Here is a 19119-nt window from a genome sequence, read left to right as displayed (position 1 = left end):
CGAAGAAAAGAGAAACGGCGATGTATAAATACAGAAATTGGGCAACCAATCAAGAACGACGATTTCACAGCGACGTGTCCTTACCAACCTCTTCCTCTTCCTCGCGTGGCCTGGTTATTATGAAAAGATCCTCTACCGGCACCACCATTATGTCCGTATCCATATTGGTTGCCTCGACCTCCCCCTTCTCCATATCCGCCAGACCCTCCGTAACCACCGCCGCCATACCCTCCGTAACTGCCAGAGGGCGCTCCCCCATCATATCCGCCATGGTTTCCGTAGCCACCATAGCCACCATATGCACCGTAGGGGTTAGCAGTATTTGGTGGACTACCTCTACCACCGGATGGGAGGGGCCGATCATAGCCTCCATCGTAGCTCTGGCCACCATAATTCGAATGATTTTGAGGTCGTCCACGTCCATCATCGCTCGTTCTTCCATACCCGCCGTAAGAACGGTCCTGGGAATGATATTGATTACTTCGAGGGGGGCCATAAGATTGTTGATAATCTTGTTGATACCTCTGGGAGTTTCTATCGTTGCCGTAGGACGAGCTGTAGCCTCCTGACCTCGAATGGAAGGGGTCACCGCCCCCTCTCCCTCTCGAACGGTCACCGCGGCCCCAATCTGACCCGCCTCGACCTCGCCCTCTATTGCCACCCCGACGTGAATTCTCAAGATCTTCTTGTGAAAGTATGCGAAGTGGACGCCTCACTCCCGGGAGAAGCATTGACCGATGAGGAGACAATTGTTTCGGGAAGAAATAGAGGACAGAAAGTGACCGATCGTTCTTGATGTCCGGCATGTTGACTTCCGCCAGAGGGGAGAAATATGTAGAGCCGGGCAGGCATTCGGGATTAGGTAGAACGCTTCCGTTGATTCCCTTGCTCAACTTAAAATCGATAGGTAGAGGCTGGAAATGATAACGTGTCAGTTTAAATGAAGAACAAGAAAAACAGAACTTACATCCTTAAACTTCTTTTTCCCGTACAGTTGTTCAAAGAATGGATGCACTTGGTGTTCGTTCGAGACAAACATAGCATTATTACCCCACGCATTGCGTCGAATTTCGGCTTCTGACAGCTCGAGGTACGGTTTCTCCATAGCAGCCAAGAGGCGTTCCTCGTCGATGAACGGTAGGAGTGCGACGCCCTGCCAGTTCATCTTTTTTCCATTCATATCAATCTGGAACGAGGTGGGATAGAAATCGAAAATGGGAGATCCTTCATCCATCATTAGGTGATGAAATGGTTCGGGTATGTGCTTTCGACTAGGAATGCAAGCATTAGCGGGAGAGAATAGGTGAACGCAAACGAGACACACCTAGCGGAAGGGAACACGCCCATGAGCTGTTCGTAAGGTTTAGAAGGTTGCCCTAGTGAAAATTTGATGTCCATCTTATCCACATCCTCGAAGTCGGCTGCAAATGGAGCGAAATGATAGGGATAGTACCATTGCCATGAGGGTGTCTGTAGAAGAACGATAATAAGGAAAACGGCATCCCAGACCTAATTAATCACCATACCCCTTGATAATAGTAACACAGAACCCATGCCATGCCCTCCACATAGCTCCTGGTCAACCTTGATGTGGAAATCGGGCAACTTAGCATATATCTTGTCAACAAAGACAGAACTTACGTCCGTCTAAACTCTTCGTCAGACCTCTCTACGCTAAACTTCTGTTGGTAATATCGTTCCTTGTATCCGGGCTCCCACAATCTAAATTCATCGACGTTGTCATCCCAGATGAGCTGCTGCAACTCCAAGGAAAAGTCTTTTGACACGCACTTTACATGGTCTTGTTGCGTCACCGTTCCATCAGGATTCTTCGTATACTCCAGATAACCAACGGTCTCCCCCTTTGGACCGTCTATCGGTGGTTCGTCGTCATCTTCAATAGGTTCGTCTTCTCCCGGGCCTTCTTCGTATGAACGTTTAGTACCGACAGAAGAATTTTCCTGATCATCCTTGATTGAGTCGGGAATTATGGAGTCTCCTGAGGTGAGATTTTCTACCGTGGAGGTAGCAGTTGTCGAAACGGTTGCAGTCCCAGTAACCCCAACCATGCTCGACACACTTGTTGATCTCGTACCAAAACCAGGTATATCGTCTTCATCCATACTTTGAGTAGCATCAAGGGCGCTCCCAGGGTTCGCCGGAGATGGGAGAGAAATCTCAAGGGCAACACTTCCCGCACTCATTCTCGTCGCGGCTAAGGACGCGGGTGGTGTTACTGTTTCCTGCTCCGGTTTCGGTGGTAACGACAGGTCAGGTTTCTTCGTTATTGATGAGGCCGACCTCTTCACTGGTACGAGTGCATCGATTTCAGCTTTCAGGACCTCTGCTGCGCTCATATTGGCCAAACGAATAGCTGCCCTGTTTTTCACCACGTCGTGGTTGGAACCTGCGAGAGCTTGCTGCGCACTGGGCAAGTGTTTCAGGGATTCTTCTGTCTGCGGCGCGCCTAGGCCGATTGAGTCCGCTTTTGCTGCAAAATTGTGGTTTGACATAGGGCGTTGCGGTAATGAGGATTGAGAAGTGATGGAGTCGGTTGACCCATTCAAGAGGTCATCCTTTTCCAACTTACGTCGCTTGGCCTTTTGTTCCTCGCGTTCTTCAGCTGTGGTGGAAAAACAAGCCCAAAAAAAAAACAATAACGATAAGCAGTTTGCCAATAATCACATTAATCAGTTGAGAACGGACGATGAAAAGAAGGGAAGCGAACAGTAGTAGTTGCATCGGTGGAGACAAAGAGTTCATAGCGAATGTAGTGGAATATTCACGATACGGACCTTCACGTCGTCGCTTAAATATCTCATCTTCCCTTTTCGCTAGTCCTTCCAAAATGATCTGAGTTCTGTTCAGCTCAAGTCTTCCATGATTTGTTAGATATCCCCCCATTCTGGGTAGTTCCATTTTCCAGATCCTCAATAACGTATCAATCGCGCCTTCTCTGATCTCCAGACTTGGTAAATGCGGCAAGAAATCGTTGCCCACGAAGAATATCAGAAGCACCCAATCGTCTATGGCTTGCTCCAGATTGAATGGAAACGGAACGTTTGGGACGTTTAACTCGGACTCGAGATATTCACGTAGAATAGAGACGTCAAGGAAAATGAAGGGCTTTTTATCGAGGGAGGTCTTTTTCAAAGAGTTTTCTTTGACCTCGGCGGGAGTTGCAGTACATTGGGCAGCGTAGTGACCTTCCTGACCACACATACGACAGGACATGTTGTTGCTATCGGAGAAAACGTCTTCCCGCAGGACTCTAAAATAGGGCTCGTGCGTGGCAAGAGCAAGCATTATCAAATCAGCATCCTTCATTAGTTTAGTTAGAATACCGCACCCAGTTGACGCTACAAACACTCACCAATCCATAAATGACATGCTTAGTGTTGGGATCGTGGCCTGGATTGGATCTCTGTCGGCGAATAAAGTCCATAATCTTGTGCTCTCCCTCCCCAGGAACGCTCGCATCCGATATCAAAACCTGGAGCTGTTCGGACCATTAGTTGAGTAACTTTGAAAGTAAATATGAGTAAGTACGTTTTTCCAGCCAGGATCTGAGTTCAACTTTGTCACGACCCAGTACCTCAAAGATGCTGCCAATAGATGCATGAACGGTGTACCAGGGGTAATCGCATTAGAATCCCAAGGCTTCTTGTTCTTTTCTTCTTCACTGATAGTTTGACCCATTGCGGTCCACAAACGAATAGACTCTTCTCTAGCCTCTTCTTTTTCTTTTGCTTCCTGTGCAGCACGAAAACGTCTTGACCGTTGTTGGTTCATTTTAGCACGGGGAGCGACACCGTCTGTGAAAGTGTCAGCGGAAATAATGAAAGTTGAGACCACGTATGCTGACCAATAGCCATAAATAAAAGCTTTCTCGGACGTATCATGTTCACTACGCGCTCAGTATAGTTAAAGACTTCAACCATCATCTGTTCTTCCGTCTCAGGTGCTGGCTTGCCCTCAGGATGTGTACACGGATGAACCTAAAGGTAACTTGCATTAACTGCATGCCGGTAGATTCGGAAGGGAAGACGCACTATTCCATTCATATCGAGATATAGACAATCAAATTCCGTTCCGTTTGGATTAGGGTCCGCCATGTTGCTAGGGACAGTGACTATTTCGTTGTTTTCGTCAGGGACTTTGACTTCTTCGTCTTCAACCACAGGAAAAACTGTGAAAATCATATTAGATAGAAAAACACAGGAGAAGTCATTCAACTCAACTGATCTTTGGATATTTTTTGCTTAGCCAGCGAAACAGTGCTGGGACACCCTATTGTTGATATTTTTCAGCCCTCCTCACCCAAAGACCCTAGTACTTTGAACATACCATCGCAGATGTAGAGAGAAATGTAAGCGTTAAAACGGTATTAAATGGCTGGTAGGTAGATGTAAGAGAAGGAAGAGAAGGAATGGTTGAAGCCGACGCAAAGTGACCGAAGCCTACAATCAATCGTTTCCACGTGATGTTCCTGACTCCTGACTCGATCCCAGTCAATCGTCTCTCAGTTTGTGGTAGGCCAGCTCATATAGAGGAACAAAGATGTCGACGATTCCACCGCAAGATATGCCTCTTACAAATGCACCAGCTTCAACATCCTCAAATCCCATATTTCAAGCTACGCAACTACCATCTTCCCAACCTCCCCAGAAATCCATGACCAAAGCTGAACGTCGAGAACTTCAGGACCGTCAAAGGGCCGCGAAACAGCAGCAAGGTACTTCTATAGGAGGTGGAGGTGGAAGTGCCAGTGGACAGAAGCAGGCTGGTGGACAGAGGCACAAGGATCTATTGTCATCTTCATCGAAACCCCCGCCGAAATCCTCTGCACCGAAAAATAATCGACCAAGATCGGAGAGCTCTGCGCTACGACCTGCTGCTGATACTGGGACCGGAGATGACTTATCTTCGTCCCGGAAAGGGCTTCGGATTTTTTCACATTTCGGGCTATCCGAACTTCCGACAAAACAAGTCAAGATCGCGGAAGGCGATCTCGTACATCCAGCTGTAGCAAGGTTGGCTCTCATGTTTGGAGAATTTAAAATATGTGGCGCAAATGCTCGATGCATTGCTACGCTGACTGCTTTCAAAACTGTGCGTTCTATCACATCTGAATGACTTGCAGACTCAATTATACAAACGCGAAGGTGATCCAAGACTACACAACTCCCCCTAATACTACTCTCTCGCGACATCTAATGAGCTATCTCTCTCCACAAATCACCCATCTAGTCGTGGCACGACCGATGAGTGTGACTATGGGGAATGCTATTCGACAACTCAAGCTAGAAATTAGTGGAAGTGATATTGATTTGCCTGAACAGGACGTGAGTAATTCACTCTCTGATCTCGACCTGGAGTTTGACTTCATCTGTTTAGGCTAAAGATGCACTGTGTCAAAAAATAGACAACTATATACGGGATCGCATTATCATCGCTGACCAGGTTATAGAAGACTTAGCAGTGAAGAAGATCAGAGACGGAGACGTCATTTTGACTTATGCGAGGCTAGTTCTTATCATGCGCAAGTGGCATTGTTCTTGACTGACCTGTAATGCAGGTCGTCCATTGTTGAAAAAATCCTCCTTCATGCACATACTCTGGGGAAGAAGTTTTCGGTCATCATCATAGATTCTCGGCCCTTGCTCGAAGGCAAACAACTTTTACGTTCACTTTCATCGTTGCCTTCTCCATCACCTCATTCTTTCCAGCCCGGCATACAATGCACATACGCTCTTCTTCCTGCGCTGCCCTCGCTCATCCAAGACGTGTCGACAGTTCTTGTAGGTGCCCATTCTCTCCATGCGAATGGGAGCGTATACTCGAGAGCAGGTACCGCAATGGTAGCGATGATGGCTCGGGAGCATGGTGTTCCGGTAATGGTGTGCTGTGAGACCTACAAATTTAGCGAGAGCGTAGTCTTAGATGGATTTGGGAAAAATGAACTAGGTGTGTGTGTGATGGTCCAAAGGTCTCTCTTACTTACAGCTGATGTCCCGTCTCCCACAGCACCGAATAAATTGTCTCTTCCATCACCGAGATCCAATTTGTATCCAAACTTGGAAGTATTGAATCCCTTATACGATGCAACGCCATCTTCCTGTGTGACGGCGGTGTGTACGGAGGTTGGATTGATTCCTCCTACAAGTATCAGCTCAATTCCTCTCGCCCTCGGGAAAACAACCTTGTAGGAACTTAATATCAGATTGGCAATTTTACACGTCTGTTCTCTAAAGCGCGCTGTCGAGTGTATGGAAACTTGAGATATGTTTAGATGAAGAGTTCAGCGATTGCTCTAAAGATTGTCCTTGTCCTTGCCCACATGGGTGTTTTGCTTCGCTAGTCGCTCTTTAATCCATTCAAACACTTTCTCTGTAACATGCTCAACAGGATGGTCAAAGATATATGGTAGAGTGGGAACGATGGCAAGACCAGTTATGGTTGGACCCCAGACTCGAACGCGAGGATTCTGGACGTTGGTAAAAGCCTTTTTTGCTTGTTTGACGGCGGTGTGTATGGTGAGCGCAGGAAGTGCCCTAAAAGTATCGAGAATTATAGTTTGAGTAGACGAGAACGACCCAGACGTACATCGAAGCAATAGACTGAAAGGTGGCCCTTTGAACTGCAACAAGGCTAATTCTTGTTGGTTCTGAGAAGTTGGTAGCCTCTAGTGGAGTTGGACCACGCCTATGAGCTTTATAAGACTCGTAAGCTACGTCTCCGGAAAGATAGATCCAAGATACGCCGTATGCAGCGGCGACCGCCCATGGAGGGACAACGGGACGAAAAGCTTCACCGACGTCGCTGGTATAGGCTATATATCGAGACGAAGCGCGAAGAGCAGTTCTGAGACGAGCACCGTATGCTGCATAACGAATGTCGGAGTCAGTGGAATCAACGTTCTCATCAGCGAGGTGGTCAACGGTTGCGACTGCGGTGGAGGTTGTGGACGACGATGACATAAATAATGCTGGGCGTTTACGAGCGTTTATTTCTTTGACCACGGACCACGACGCACCTTATGCAAACAAGTTCATCTAACTCTCCGACACCATTGCCTATCATCGCCCGTGACAACGAAGAGGAGAACCAGCAACCCAGCAAGATCTCTGCCTATTATTCCCTCGTCTTTCCCCATTTTACCTTCTACATTCAGACTCTTTCAGTCACTATCGGTCGGCGATGTTCTCCCCCTGCTCAACCTTCAGCTTCTTCGTCTACGGCGTCATCGGATCCTGTACAAGTAGACGTTGATTTGGGTGCACTCAAGAGCGTGTCGCGACTACATGCAAAGATTGAGTATGATCAGGACCAGGACCGCTTCGTATTACAGGTAGTAGGTCGGAATGGGGCGTGGGTGGATGGTGTATGGCAGGGAAGCGGTACTAGAGCGCCTCTAGGAGAACGGTCCCAGATACAGATTGCTTCACGAATATTTCACTTTGTTCTTCCGCCACCGCCGCCTCCGGCAGACTCACCCAGCCCTCCGAGTGAGGATCTAGTCTCTGATTCACCAGCGACCGTGACGACCTCAACAAATGCTAGTAATCAGCGCGTCAGATCCCCTTCACTCGATATTACCTCTATCTCTCCTCCAGATTCATTACCCGAGTCAGATCCACCGGGGGATCCTCTATCCGAATCAAAGCAATCTACACCCCCGCCACCTCGGCCACGCGCTATTCCTATGGTCTCAGGCAAGTCGAAAACATCAAAGAAGAGAAAGAAACGAGACTCAGAATCTACTACCATCGATATTCTCTCCCCCGAGCCCTCTCAACTCTCAGCTCAACCTCTACCAAGAGCAGGATCGTCGGCGAAGCAGTCGAAATCCGAAGAGTCAAAACCAGCATTGAAACCAGGCGAAGAGATTCCAGTTAAACCCACCTTGACATATGCCCAGCTTATCTTCCGTGCTATCAAGGCACTCAACGGGAAGGCTACCTTGACCGAAATATGCGATTGGATAGCAGCGGAGTTCGGTTATTATCGATACGTCGAACGCAACACTTGGGCTGTGTGTTATTCTCTCATATGCATTCGCTTGCTACATTGCTTACTTTCTTCGCTTAGAGTTCAATCAGACACAATCTTTCCTCTGGACGCGCTTTCAAGAAGATGGAGAGATGTGGAGGAGAGCGAGGGAAGGGATTCTTCTGGTCTCTCGATGAAGCTCACGTACATATGCTGGAAGAGCAAGACGCCCGGCTTCTCATGAATGCTGCAGCGAAGAAAGGCGGCAAAGATAAGAGCAAGGTCCTTGAGCCACCGTTGAAGAGAAGTGTGAAGGGGGATACGAAAGGCGCACCTTTACCACCACCGTTAACCAACACACCGTTACCACTTCCCACTGCGAACAAGACTACTCAGGCGAACTTGGTCAAATCGAGTAAGACTACACAAGAGAAGGCACCGGTCGGCCAAACCGGAGTGTTTGCATATCCTGGTACAGGTTACGCGACTCACCCACATTCGACATTGAGCCAATCTAACCCATATGCGGTATTAACTCAGCCGCCTTGGAGTATGCACGGGAAGTTTCCTTACGGCTCGCCGCCCCAAATGCCACAAATGGTAAAATCTGTATCTCCCCGACCACGAAACCCTACTTTCGCTGCTGCAGTACCAGTAGCGAGCAGTACTGCTTCAGCTCCACCAGCCCAAAGCCAACAATCCTCATCTGTCCCAACTCCACCTCTGCAACAACCACTTCCACCCCCTCCCGTGAAACCCGGATCTTCCTCTGGAACACCCGAGCACGTACCGCCGCAAGCCGTTGCGTTACCCTCTATTCCCCCTGCCCTTGAAACGGTCATCGTTCCGATCGTCATCTCCCCTCCTACCACTAACCCGCCAAAAGCACCGATGCTTCTGCAGGACTCGAAGATAATTCTAGATCCCTCCATATTTTCCGACCTTACTTCCGATATGCTGAGTGCGTTAGAGAAGTTAGGTGCGAGACAAGCCATACATGTACTTACGGGGCATATGACTCGGGTTTTGAAAGAGCGGGAAAAACGAGGGAAAGGGAAGAAAAAAGACAAAGAAGGAAAGAAAAGAGACAAGGATAAATCACGGAAGAAGGATAAGGATAGGATGGCCGTTGACGTGACTGGTCCAAACACTGGAGCTGTGGGCACAGAGACGGCACCAACCCCTATATCCAGACCTGAGTCACCCATCATCGAGGTTGATGATGATGAGGACCATGGTCCCGCCACGAAGAGGCGGAAAATTGCCAGCGATTCTGGTATCGGCGGTAGTTTACCAGTCCAGGTCCCCGGATTGAAAGCGGTCTCTGCGGCTTCTTGACAAAGGATAGTGAGACTGTTCCCACTTCTTCAAGTTATGCTACGCCCTACATTCTTTTGGAATGGTGGATAACCTGAATGTATGAAGTATTTACCCTACCTTGTATGCGTTACCCAGTTACTCACCTTACATTACTTCTTACATGATTCACTTATATTATCTTTCATAGACTAATTATTTTCGTGATGCTCTCACAAACTAACCGTCCGCTCACCCGCTAAATTTTTGATGGAAAAAGGGGCTTAGAGGCCTTTTGGTTGTTTGTGTGGGATATAGTGCACCCGCGATTAGGTCCCACGAGTTTTTAGCAAAGCATATTAGCATGAGATGTGTCGAACCTTTTTAGCGTAGCATATTAGCACTGCTAATTAGCTACTAATTAGCGAAAAAATTGAGGGAGAAATTTTCATCAAATTAGGCTGTTTTTGGCTCTACGCTGACTCTACGCTGCTATAATTTATGGTACAAATAACATCCAATCGTTTTCTGCGGGAATAGCATCCTCCATGGTGATTTATTGCCCCATCCTTCCCCACATCCTTCACCCATTCGTCACTGAATCCTGATAGACCAGGAAACAACCAGGAAAAGAGTTGAGAGTGGAGGGTCTCCATTTCCGAGTATAATGGGATGGCATTTGGTAGGTTCCTCATTAGAACTTTTAGCTTGTGGAGGTCTCTTGCCTTCTCGACTCCCATTTGTTGAGTTTGAACGCAAGAAAGTACCAGCAAAGTCCGAGAGACGCGTTCTGAACGCGACAAGATTTAACACTGCCACTCACACGTGACACCTCCACGTCATGGAATTGAAAGTGCGAGCAAATTTTCTCAAAACTACTTAAAGAATGTTTCTACATCTAAAGGAGCACTGTGAACCCTAATTAGCAATAAGTAACCTAATTAGCGTCAAATATTTGGAGGTTCTAAGGATACTGCTAATTAGCTGCTAATAACTTTGACCTAATCGCGGGTGCACTAGTGGGATATCAACAATGCATGTGATATATCAATGTACGATATTAGGCTTCAACGTTCAACTTGAAAATGTTTTGAGTGGCTGTGTGTATTAGTAAGTCGGACGCGAGGCTAGTGGCAGTACCCCCGTTAGTCACAACAATCATGGACACAGAACTGAAATGCAATCGCCTTACCTGCCGCAACGTTTTGAACGATAAAGCAGTAGTCGTAAGCATCTCAATGTCTATCTCATTCTGTTGTTAATGTGAATTTCGCTAGACGACTTGTGAGTTGTGATTGCGACTGTAAACAACCGTTTTCACCGTTCTCGGGCAGGTTCTCACATATTTTGCGGTGAATAAGACTGTACAATTCACACATTTCCTTATTGACCTTGTAATTACCCTTTACAGTCGATTGTGCCAATGAACTTTTCAACGCGTCTCGTCTATGTCCAGGTCCGTCTGGGTTCAAGTACGAAGTTCAGAAGTGAGATAACGACGACGAGTTAGCGTGCGAGTCGCTTCTCTCAGAACCGTGCGTTTGCGAAAACTTCACTGGAACGTTGTTTCTGATGTCCGAGCATTAGTGACGACGTTGTGGTATGCCCCCGTAGTGCTGATCATTTCATGCGCTCAATTCACCCGCCCATTATACTAGGTCTGCTCTCTGCATCCGTCCAATGACTACAAGACGGTGATTCAGAATGCATATACCGCGATTTATTACTTTCTCAACGCGTCATCCAGTCCGTTTTATCGGGGTTAACGCCTTCTATCATCTTAGAAATCTGCAGTCGGTACGTTCTGTGCTTAAAGATCGTGTTTTGGGACTGTAAATCGTATCCATCAGTGCAATTGCGTTTTGGCAGTACCAAATTCATCAAGAAAAGTTGTATTCGAACTGGCTCGCCAATATGAAAGACTCATCATTACCTCAGCACGTTCCAACAAGCAGTCTTGCGCAACCTCAACGACAAGAATTCCCAACTGCAGAAGCAGATCGATAGCGTCATTCGAGAAGGTAGCGTACCTGCATTATTTTGTCGATCTATGACAACATATTGGATGCCTTATTCCTTCTTGTAGCTAACGGTGAAATAGCCTTATTGAATAATAAGAGAGCGGGTACGTTATTCATTTTGCTCTCAACTCATCTACAAGCAAATTTATAGAGCTCGAACGGGACCTTGAGATCGAGAAAAGGAAAGTACGTGATCTGCAGGAGGCGAACCGTGAGGCAGAGAAGGAATACCAGAAATTAAAAGTTTGTCTCTGCTGCTCCTCGTCATGGTTTCATAACAAGGTTCCCTAGGCTCAGCACGACAAAATCAAACGAAAGGCGGTCCTTGCCCCCAGCCTGGCAACCAACTTGAATGCGATCTCGAATGAAGAATCTCGTGTCGCCTCAAAATCCTTCTCGTCTAACGTTAATGCAGTCGACATCGGCGCTGTGGTTGGCGGTATGGAAGCAACCGGAGTGCGCTTCTTCTTTTACTGGAAGTCTATCTGTTCCAAACACAATGTCTGCGAGTATTAGATTCAAAGGACACCTCTGGTCAATCGCACTGCAACTTTTCCGGGTTTCCAAAGGATGGGTGGCGGAACCAGCAGTACCGGCAGTGGCGACGGACAGAACTGGGCACAGGCGAATGCAACCTCAAACATTCAACATCCCCAACAGCACCCACAACATCAACAACATCGCGCATGGCCTCGAGGTAACTTGCAACAGCAACAGCACAAACGGCCAGCAATAGTAACAGATCCGGGGCGTTCTGGGTACACTTCGGATCGGTCTGCTAGCGCAAATGAAGTCGAAGATCTACTAGTCGCCGGTTCTTCCTATGGCAATAGGATCTCTTCAGTTGGGTGGCAGCAAGCGCCTTTGAGTGTTCAATATTCACGACCGTCCGCGGTGGTTCAGTCTAAACGAGGTAGGCAACACTTAGGAGCTTACCTCAGTTCTAATTTTCTGGCAGTTTTCCCCGTCAACCAGGCTAAACGTACATCTGGAACCTTCAGACCTGCAAGAGTTCCTGGTAGTAGATAAAAGTACTAGCGTCGTTGCTTTTCTCGTAAACAAATTTCATGTAGTCACAACTTTGCTCAAATGTCAGAACATGATGGCGTAAACGTAGAAGACAAAAGTCAGCAGGACTTCTGAATTCTTTGACATTCCGCGAACATAACTACTTAGATACGTATGAAAGGCTAATACGTACATAACAATCGAAGTGGGAATCAGGCGGAAGAAAGGAAAGATAGGTGATTCGGACAATATGGAACAGAAGAGGGGAAGAGGTGGCGAATTGGGGAGAAGGGACAGTGGAGGTTAAAGGTAGGTAGGACGCTTTCAAGAAGAGATCAAATCCGAACTAGGTACTAGTCCACGTAAAGAAGTCAGGAGAAAGAGATGAAGAGAATCGAGTAAGTAGATGTGTTTTTGGGTTTTTTTTCCAGGATCTAAACACCGACCTGGAAGTCTCCAATCGGTATCCACAATTTGTGGAGGAAGGTGGGCTACACCAGATATAGAAGGATATGGACATCGCAGTGATGTCCATGGAGCGAGGGATGAGGGAATCGAAGAGCGAGTAAGAGAAGTCGACGGAATAAATACCGAGGATATCAACTGTAACAAAAGGAAAGGAAGAAATAGGAAGGTGATTGCAACATAGAACAGCGAGAGATAATAATAGGAACAGCACGGCGAAATTATGGGGAGCGTGCAACTAGAGAGGATGCACCGAGTTGTTTAGTCCGTAAGATGGTGTCAACCAAAAACTTCTATCGCACGAGACGGTCGTGAATGTGCTCCGCTTCCACCGATGGGAGCCGGAGCGTATGTGCGGTCGACCCCCTCGGAGGTCGATAGACCAGTCAAAAATTATGTTTGAATACAATGTGGAAGAACGGAGGGCCATTAATGTGGGCAGTGGTATGTCGTAGATGAGGGGGGCCCGAAGAAACAGTATCACACAAATGATGTGAAAGACCAAAAGAACCGAATATGGACAATGATGATAAGAGAGTCGAAAGAGGCCACAAATACAACCATCGCTTGGGGAAATGACCGAGGGTATCACCAAACGCATTAGTGCCCATGAAATATCGGACGGAGGTATGATAGCGTGACAATGGAATGGCGAAAGACAGATGGGAAACATGTAAGTCTATTGAGGAAGTTGTAAAAAAATAATTGAGGTCCTCCTAATGTGCAGAGAAGATGGAGGATAGGGCATCAAGGCTCAGGTCCTGAGCCACAGATAGTTGGCAGGTAAAGGGGCGAAAACTGCGTGGTGATAGGCATATGTAGATCCCCACCCCATATCCGCACTCTGGCAGAGAGGTGGGAGCTCAAGGCTGCACATATGCATCTCGGTATGCCTGGCATCAGTACGTGACTGGGAGAAAGAGCGCATGTGATCACGCGACTGTGAAGGATCTTGATCGTGAGAGAGAGACTGGGAGCGAGAACGAGACATGGGGAGCGATGGAATCAGAAATGGAGCACAATGGTTATAGACCGGAGGTGGTGGCGGGTGTTGGAGGACGGGCATTTCGTACGAATAACCTATTCCTGGCTGCACTTCGGCGTTGGCATAGGCATTGAACATCCACTGACTCTGATAAGCATCTCGAACAGGTTGGTATGAAGGGAATGAGGGATATGCAGTGCCTGGAGTGGGCTGTACGGCCACGTAGCGGTTATACATTCGGTTACTCTCCCGGAAGATAGGCTCGTCGGCAGCGGGACTCCACCTCGCCGGGGGAGGAAGACTTTTCCCTCCATTTTGGTTCATCTGCCATGGGAGTTGCTCGCCGTGATCGTGGTACTTGTTGCGAACGGTACTGGAGTTGCTGATACGTCGTTTCGGCACATACTCTTCCCTGAGAGGTCCATCCTCATCGAGATCAAACTCGATGGGGCTAGTCGCCTGTTCCTTTTGCATCCTTTCCCTCTTACGTTCCTCTAACCCAAGGAACACAGGTTGTGGATGGGCAGGGTCAAAATTGTTAGCAGCCGGTGCTTGAACAATTTCATCAATTGCCATGCGAATGATTGACGACGGATTTGTGGATGGGCGCGAAATCGGCTGTGGGTGCGATGGGGATGACAATGACAAATGGTAAGACATGAGGTGGGAGAGCCACTGTGACCACTCGTTCGGGGAGATGGATAAGTCATAGTGGAAGATGTCAAGGGCCAACGACTCCAGCTTATTGAGGCTCTGAACAGGTAGATTGGAGATGGTGTTCCTAGGAAAGATACATTAGCAGATGTCAGCCGACAAGGGCAACAATTAAATGACATACCATGTCTTGTTGGAAAAGGTGTGGTCATCTAGCCATTTATTCGCTAGCATACAACCCAGCACGATGAGCCGGAAGGGTGCATTAGCTTCCATGACATCCCGATCAGGGCTGTGACGCTCGCCCAGTAAACCAAGCCTGAACCAAAGCTCTTTGACGTTGTCTACATTCAGACTGACAGCGCCGAAAAATACTGGAAGTTTCACAATATACCACAACGCCAAGAAGACCACGGAGGGTTGGAGTAAGGTGGAGAGTAACAAGGAATGGACTGAAGTCGACAAGTACGAGGGTGGAGACGCAGGATACGGCTTTGTGGGGCTGATCCTTGGATATAGTCAGTACGTAATACAGGCTAAGCATAACAAATGAATCAACTTACGGTGAACGAGTAATGAAGGACGGCACGTTGCTCCCAGTAGTGCAAGCTTTCCAAACGAAGTTGGCAATCCACTCGGACAATGGTTCGGAAAGTTTCCGATACCCCGCGGTAGCTGTAGGTGCAACGAGGTCGGGTACGGCTGCGGATGCTGGTACCGGTTCTTGGGGGACATCGGCAATGAGCGGGAGAGAGAAGAACTGTGCGGCCTTGCTTTGGTGGCATCGGTAATGATACTCGTCAGCGGCATAATGGCCAGCTGTGGCCGCCTCATCAACGTAATCTACGAAGGGGGTGAGAGGCTCCAAAGGACTTGAGCCAAAATCATGACCTGTACTTCCGCTCGGAGACTCGTCTTCACTAGAGGCACCACCCTCATACATGTCATCAACTGCCTCAACGTCGCAGCTAGGGGCATCCATACCATTGTCATAGGTTCCGTCGTCGATGTGAGGCTGTACACAATAGCCACGGTGATCGATGACGTGGGGAGGGTACATTTCGTCCACGTCGTCCTGAACCTGAACAATCATTGGTTCCTGAGAGGACAAGGGCGGAAGACACGCTTCAGCGCGAGATCCTTTAATAACAGAAGCGTTGTCCGCGACTGCTAACCCTTGATGAAAATCCTGATGAGACCAAGAACGTTCAGAGTTGGCCTCTTCTTCCCAGATTCGGCGTGGCTTGCTCCTTCTCCAGGATGGCAAGGAACTGATCCACTCTTCACGAGTGCCGAAAGATGGAGGAGGGCCTGTTGGAGACACGGGGAGAGTACGTGTTAGATTCCGGAACGGATTTGTCTTGCCGTTGTCAGCTGGACGTGGCTTGATGACCGGGTGCGCAGGTTGTATGGGAACACAAGGTACGGGAACTGGCATCTGTTACTAGAGATAATAGACGAGAGAAAACAGCCCACTTCAAGTAAGAAGGCCGTAAACTCGTGGTCTATTTGCGAGACTTTCTGCTTGCTGAAAACTTCAGTAGACAGAAGAAGTCGGATGGGGGGTTGGGTCGTGAAAATATAGTCGTGAAAAGAATAAAGAGATAGCGAGGTGAACTAGGACTGGCAAACGCACAACAAAGGCGTGCCTTTTTGTATCCGCAGAATAAGGTTGGCGACGTTGGAGGTGTCGGGTCACCAAGGATCCACAGACTGCAGCAACAATCTGCGAAAAGATCAGGGAAAACCGATCTCTTGAGCCAGGCCTGGAATAGGCAGAGAAGGGGGGGAACGAGAGAAAGAAAGGCCTGACGAGACCTTGACAGCGAAATTTATCGACTTTGAGAGAGAAAGTCGAAAAAAATCCGTCGCCGGGTGTCGAGGGTTGGTTCAAAGGTCCTCCTGTTAGACCCCTCGAATCATATATTGATTACCTAAGCGTGACTGAACGTGGCACTTCTCACGGTATGTGACTAATTTTTTTCTTCCCTTTCTCGGCCCCGCTTCGTGCCTCACATCGATAGTACCCAATCGACGTATCGATTGCTCAGCCTCTCATGAACCTACTGCGACCACAAGTGATTCGGTCACGCAGCCGCAGCTGGTTACTACTAGCGGTAGATTCATGGGCGGCCATATGTAGGCACGGCCGGTCCATTATAACCGTAGGAGCAAGTGCCGCTCAACGGTGACGTTGCTACAGAGTATTCGCTTACGTATACATAACGCCTCATCGATAATACCGCGCAATAAGATCTCCGCAGTGGCTAACAAGTATATATACAGTCGACATCCAACATGTGAGAACGAACCACCGGTTCTCACTCGGCTGCGAGAGAGGGTGTCTACCCCTGTGTGTAATAGAGCTACGAGAATGGCACGCAGCTTTGACCAGTCACTATTCCCTGAATCTCTTGGAACCTGGTAAGATGCCCAACCAAGGGATATCACACTTAACAAAAAAAGAAAGTCATACATTCGGAAATCAGTTCAAAGCCGAGGCAACGATTGATTAGTTGCGGTTTGCATTACTCTAGCAGCATGCTGCTCAGCAACCGACATGATCATTGCCTATGTGAGACCTGTGTACGTACTGCAAGAGACGGCCACTTTACGAACGATAGGGACTCATATACATACCTTACAGGTGTCGATTGGAATCATTGAACACGTCTCGGGGTAATCTGGAGATTTCAACCGGGGGGATTTCTGGCGCTTTGATGTTGTCAATTGTCACCACGAACTTCGGGTAAGATCTGGTAAGAGGAGAAGTAAATGAGTGTCCAAAGGCGTGTACCCGCGGGTAGGGACTGTGGGGAAATTGTTTAAATAATACCTGGTTTGACATATGCACATACATACGAGGGAGGTCGCAAGTTAGAGTGTGCGATTATAAGGAGGAGGAATAACACATACGCATCGACCTGCAGATAAGGAACATTTATAAACTTCATCCAGTGAATGAAGCCAAGAGATATGCCTTTCACGACTCGTAGGCTCGAAGATGCGGTCTACATTGGTCATGTGGGAAGAATTTCGGTCGTGGATTTGAGGCTGATTAATTTTCGATTGTGTGGTCCTCAGAATCCTAATTGATATCAGCATGAGAAACCTAGTCAGTTTTTCAGGCTAAAATCGACATTCACATGGTGTGAACAGGATAACAGCACCATGAGATTCCATGCGAGTAATAGTAACAGTGCCAGGGCCGGATTTAGGCGACTCAGTAGTTGTACATCTCGTGATACTTCCCTATGCTTAATATGTTTCTGAACCTCATCCGAGAAAATCATTATATCTGGACCTCTACAGGATAGTATGGTTGCGCGGCCACGTTTCTCCTTGGGGACTACTCTTGAAACGATTCTTATCTTCTCTAACACGAGCTACGTTTCATATATGTATGAACCTCCGTCACTGAGATAGAAATCAAGTACAACATAGCTATACGAAATGGATCGCCATACTAGGTCCTATAGGACTATCCTTGCGCTGGCAACGGTGTTCCATACTGGCTTTCTTGTCGACATGTGCATTTGACAAGACTTTCCGAGGCTCGGGCGATTCTTTCAAACCTAATACATATAACTACATGAGTAGTTCATGTACATTGCGAACACCTGGGACAGGATCAAAGCGGTGAGCGGTACAACGTCGTACGGGCCATTCCACGCGATTGTAAGTTGCCAGAGTGTTTGATGGGTCAGTTGTGTTCCGAGATCGGGTGCATGATGGATTCTCAGATCTCAGGCCTCAGGCCGCAGTTTTTATCTTCATGACCCTGGTGTTCAAACGTTCAACGTCAGCGCTCGCGGTAGTGTGAAATTCCCACATTATAAACTACAGACGTCCCAGGTTGAGCCAACTTGGAGAGATTCATCCATGTCGTCTCACCAATACGAAGTAGCCCTTTTCGGGGAATTCTTTTCTCGGGATCTGAAGCCCATCCTCAACCGCATCACGTTTTACTCAGAGTCGAGCCATCCCATGCAGGCAAGGGAGATAGTCTTCGAGCCAATTGATGCACAATACCAAAGGTATGTCGGGTTAGAGTGATTCATTTCCTCATGTTCAACGTTCACTCTCATTAGGACTCACGATGTACCAGGGGGCTCCCAAGAGCCTTTGCTTCTACGAGCCAGAAAGGATCTGATTACACCTCTAGGAGGAGAAGATACCGGTTGGGTTTTATACTCATATCTCAAGCCCGAATCTGTCCGTGCTCATCCGGAAGCAACCGTGCGGCCATGGGCGACTTGTCATGTCATCGGGGATGCGCTGAGTTTCGCCAATGCGTTGGGATATGTGTGAGTTCTGGCTTGTTTCTTTATTACTCACAGGTTTCATTTCCTTTCCCTTAAGGCGTCGATCCCAAATCTACAAACGTGGTTACCTCTTCCGGCGTGGCTTGTTGCTCATTCAGATGTTTCAACAAGAACAAGTCGATCCGAAGACGCAGAAGCCAATACCTGCGCATAGTGATACGCTCTGGGAAGTCGAAGTGAAGACGGCTGCTCCGATTCGAAACTCACAGGTATCTATTCTGGACATCTGGCTTGTTCAAAACTAACCAATGAATTTACAGGAAACACCGCTGAGCAGCGCCATTGAACAGGTTTTGCAAGTACAGACATTCATGAAGGGTTTACTAGACCTAAGGAGACAGGATGTTTGAGAGGGACAACTGTGTTTCATGGA

General features: G+C 47.8%; 6 protein-coding genes across 6 annotated transcripts; 3 read left to right on the top strand and 3 right to left on the bottom strand.

The window, feature by feature from the left end:
* Nucleotides 1-80: 80 nt before the first annotated feature.
* E1B28_004624 (uncharacterized protein) lies at nt 81-4448 on the bottom strand (the record flags this gene model as incomplete). Its single annotated transcript, XM_043149124.1, has 13 exons — nt 4348-4448; nt 4242-4290; nt 4053-4189; nt 3866-3998; nt 3550-3815; nt 3374-3499; nt 2796-3321; nt 1792-2623; nt 1642-1722; nt 1527-1584; nt 1325-1470; nt 968-1271; nt 81-914 (listed from the first exon to the last, which is right to left on the bottom strand). Exons 1-13 carry the CDS (start codon nt 4348-4350, stop codon nt 81-83), a joined length of 3495 nt encoding a protein of 1164 aa, XP_043013728.1. The 5' UTR covers nt 4351-4448.
* A 112-nt stretch (nt 4449-4560) lies between these two features.
* Nucleotides 4561-6209, top strand: E1B28_004623 (uncharacterized protein; the record flags this gene model as incomplete). Its single annotated transcript, XM_043149123.1, has 5 exons — nt 4561-5112; nt 5166-5345; nt 5398-5525; nt 5579-5967; nt 6028-6209. The coding sequence occupies 5 exons, from the start codon at nt 4561-4563 to the stop codon at nt 6207-6209; spliced, it is 1431 nt and encodes a 476-aa protein (XP_043013727.1).
* A 104-nt stretch (nt 6210-6313) lies between these two features.
* On the bottom strand, nt 6314-6980 carry E1B28_004622 (uncharacterized protein; the record flags this gene model as incomplete). Its single annotated transcript, XM_043149122.1, has 2 exons — nt 6314-6554; nt 6607-6980. 2 exons carry the CDS (start codon nt 6978-6980, stop codon nt 6314-6316), a joined length of 615 nt encoding a protein of 204 aa, XP_043013726.1.
* Nucleotides 6981-7039: 59 nt separating this feature from the next.
* E1B28_004621 (uncharacterized protein) lies at nt 7040-9330 on the top strand (the record flags this gene model as incomplete). Its single annotated transcript, XM_043149121.1, has 2 exons — nt 7040-8035; nt 8092-9330. 2 exons carry the CDS (start codon nt 7040-7042, stop codon nt 9328-9330), a joined length of 2235 nt encoding a protein of 744 aa, XP_043013725.1.
* A 3082-nt stretch (nt 9331-12412) lies between these two features.
* On the bottom strand, nt 12413-16310 carry E1B28_004620 (uncharacterized protein). Its single transcript, XM_043149120.1, has 3 exons — nt 14985-16310; nt 14606-14929; nt 12413-14548 (listed from the first exon to the last, which is right to left on the bottom strand). Exons 1-3 carry the CDS (start codon nt 15857-15859, stop codon nt 13537-13539), a joined length of 2211 nt encoding a protein of 736 aa, XP_043013724.1. The 5' UTR covers nt 15860-16310; the 3' UTR covers nt 12413-13536.
* Nucleotides 16311-18303: 1993 nt separating this feature from the next.
* Nucleotides 18304-19096, top strand: E1B28_004619 (uncharacterized protein; the record flags this gene model as incomplete). The annotated part of the gene is made up of 4 exons (XM_043149119.1): nt 18304-18458; nt 18513-18728; nt 18784-18955; nt 19007-19096. The coding sequence occupies 4 exons, from the start codon at nt 18304-18306 to the stop codon at nt 19094-19096; spliced, it is 633 nt and encodes a 210-aa protein (XP_043013723.1).
* Nucleotides 19097-19119: the final 23 nt, after the last annotated feature.

The sequence above is a fragment of the Marasmius oreades genome, chromosome 2, assembly GCF_018924745.1.
Source record: "Marasmius oreades isolate 03SP1 chromosome 2, whole genome shotgun sequence".
Classification (NCBI taxonomy): Eukaryota; Fungi; Basidiomycota; class Agaricomycetes; order Agaricales; family Marasmiaceae; genus Marasmius; species Marasmius oreades.
This window is presented reverse-complemented; position numbering and strand designations above follow the sequence as displayed.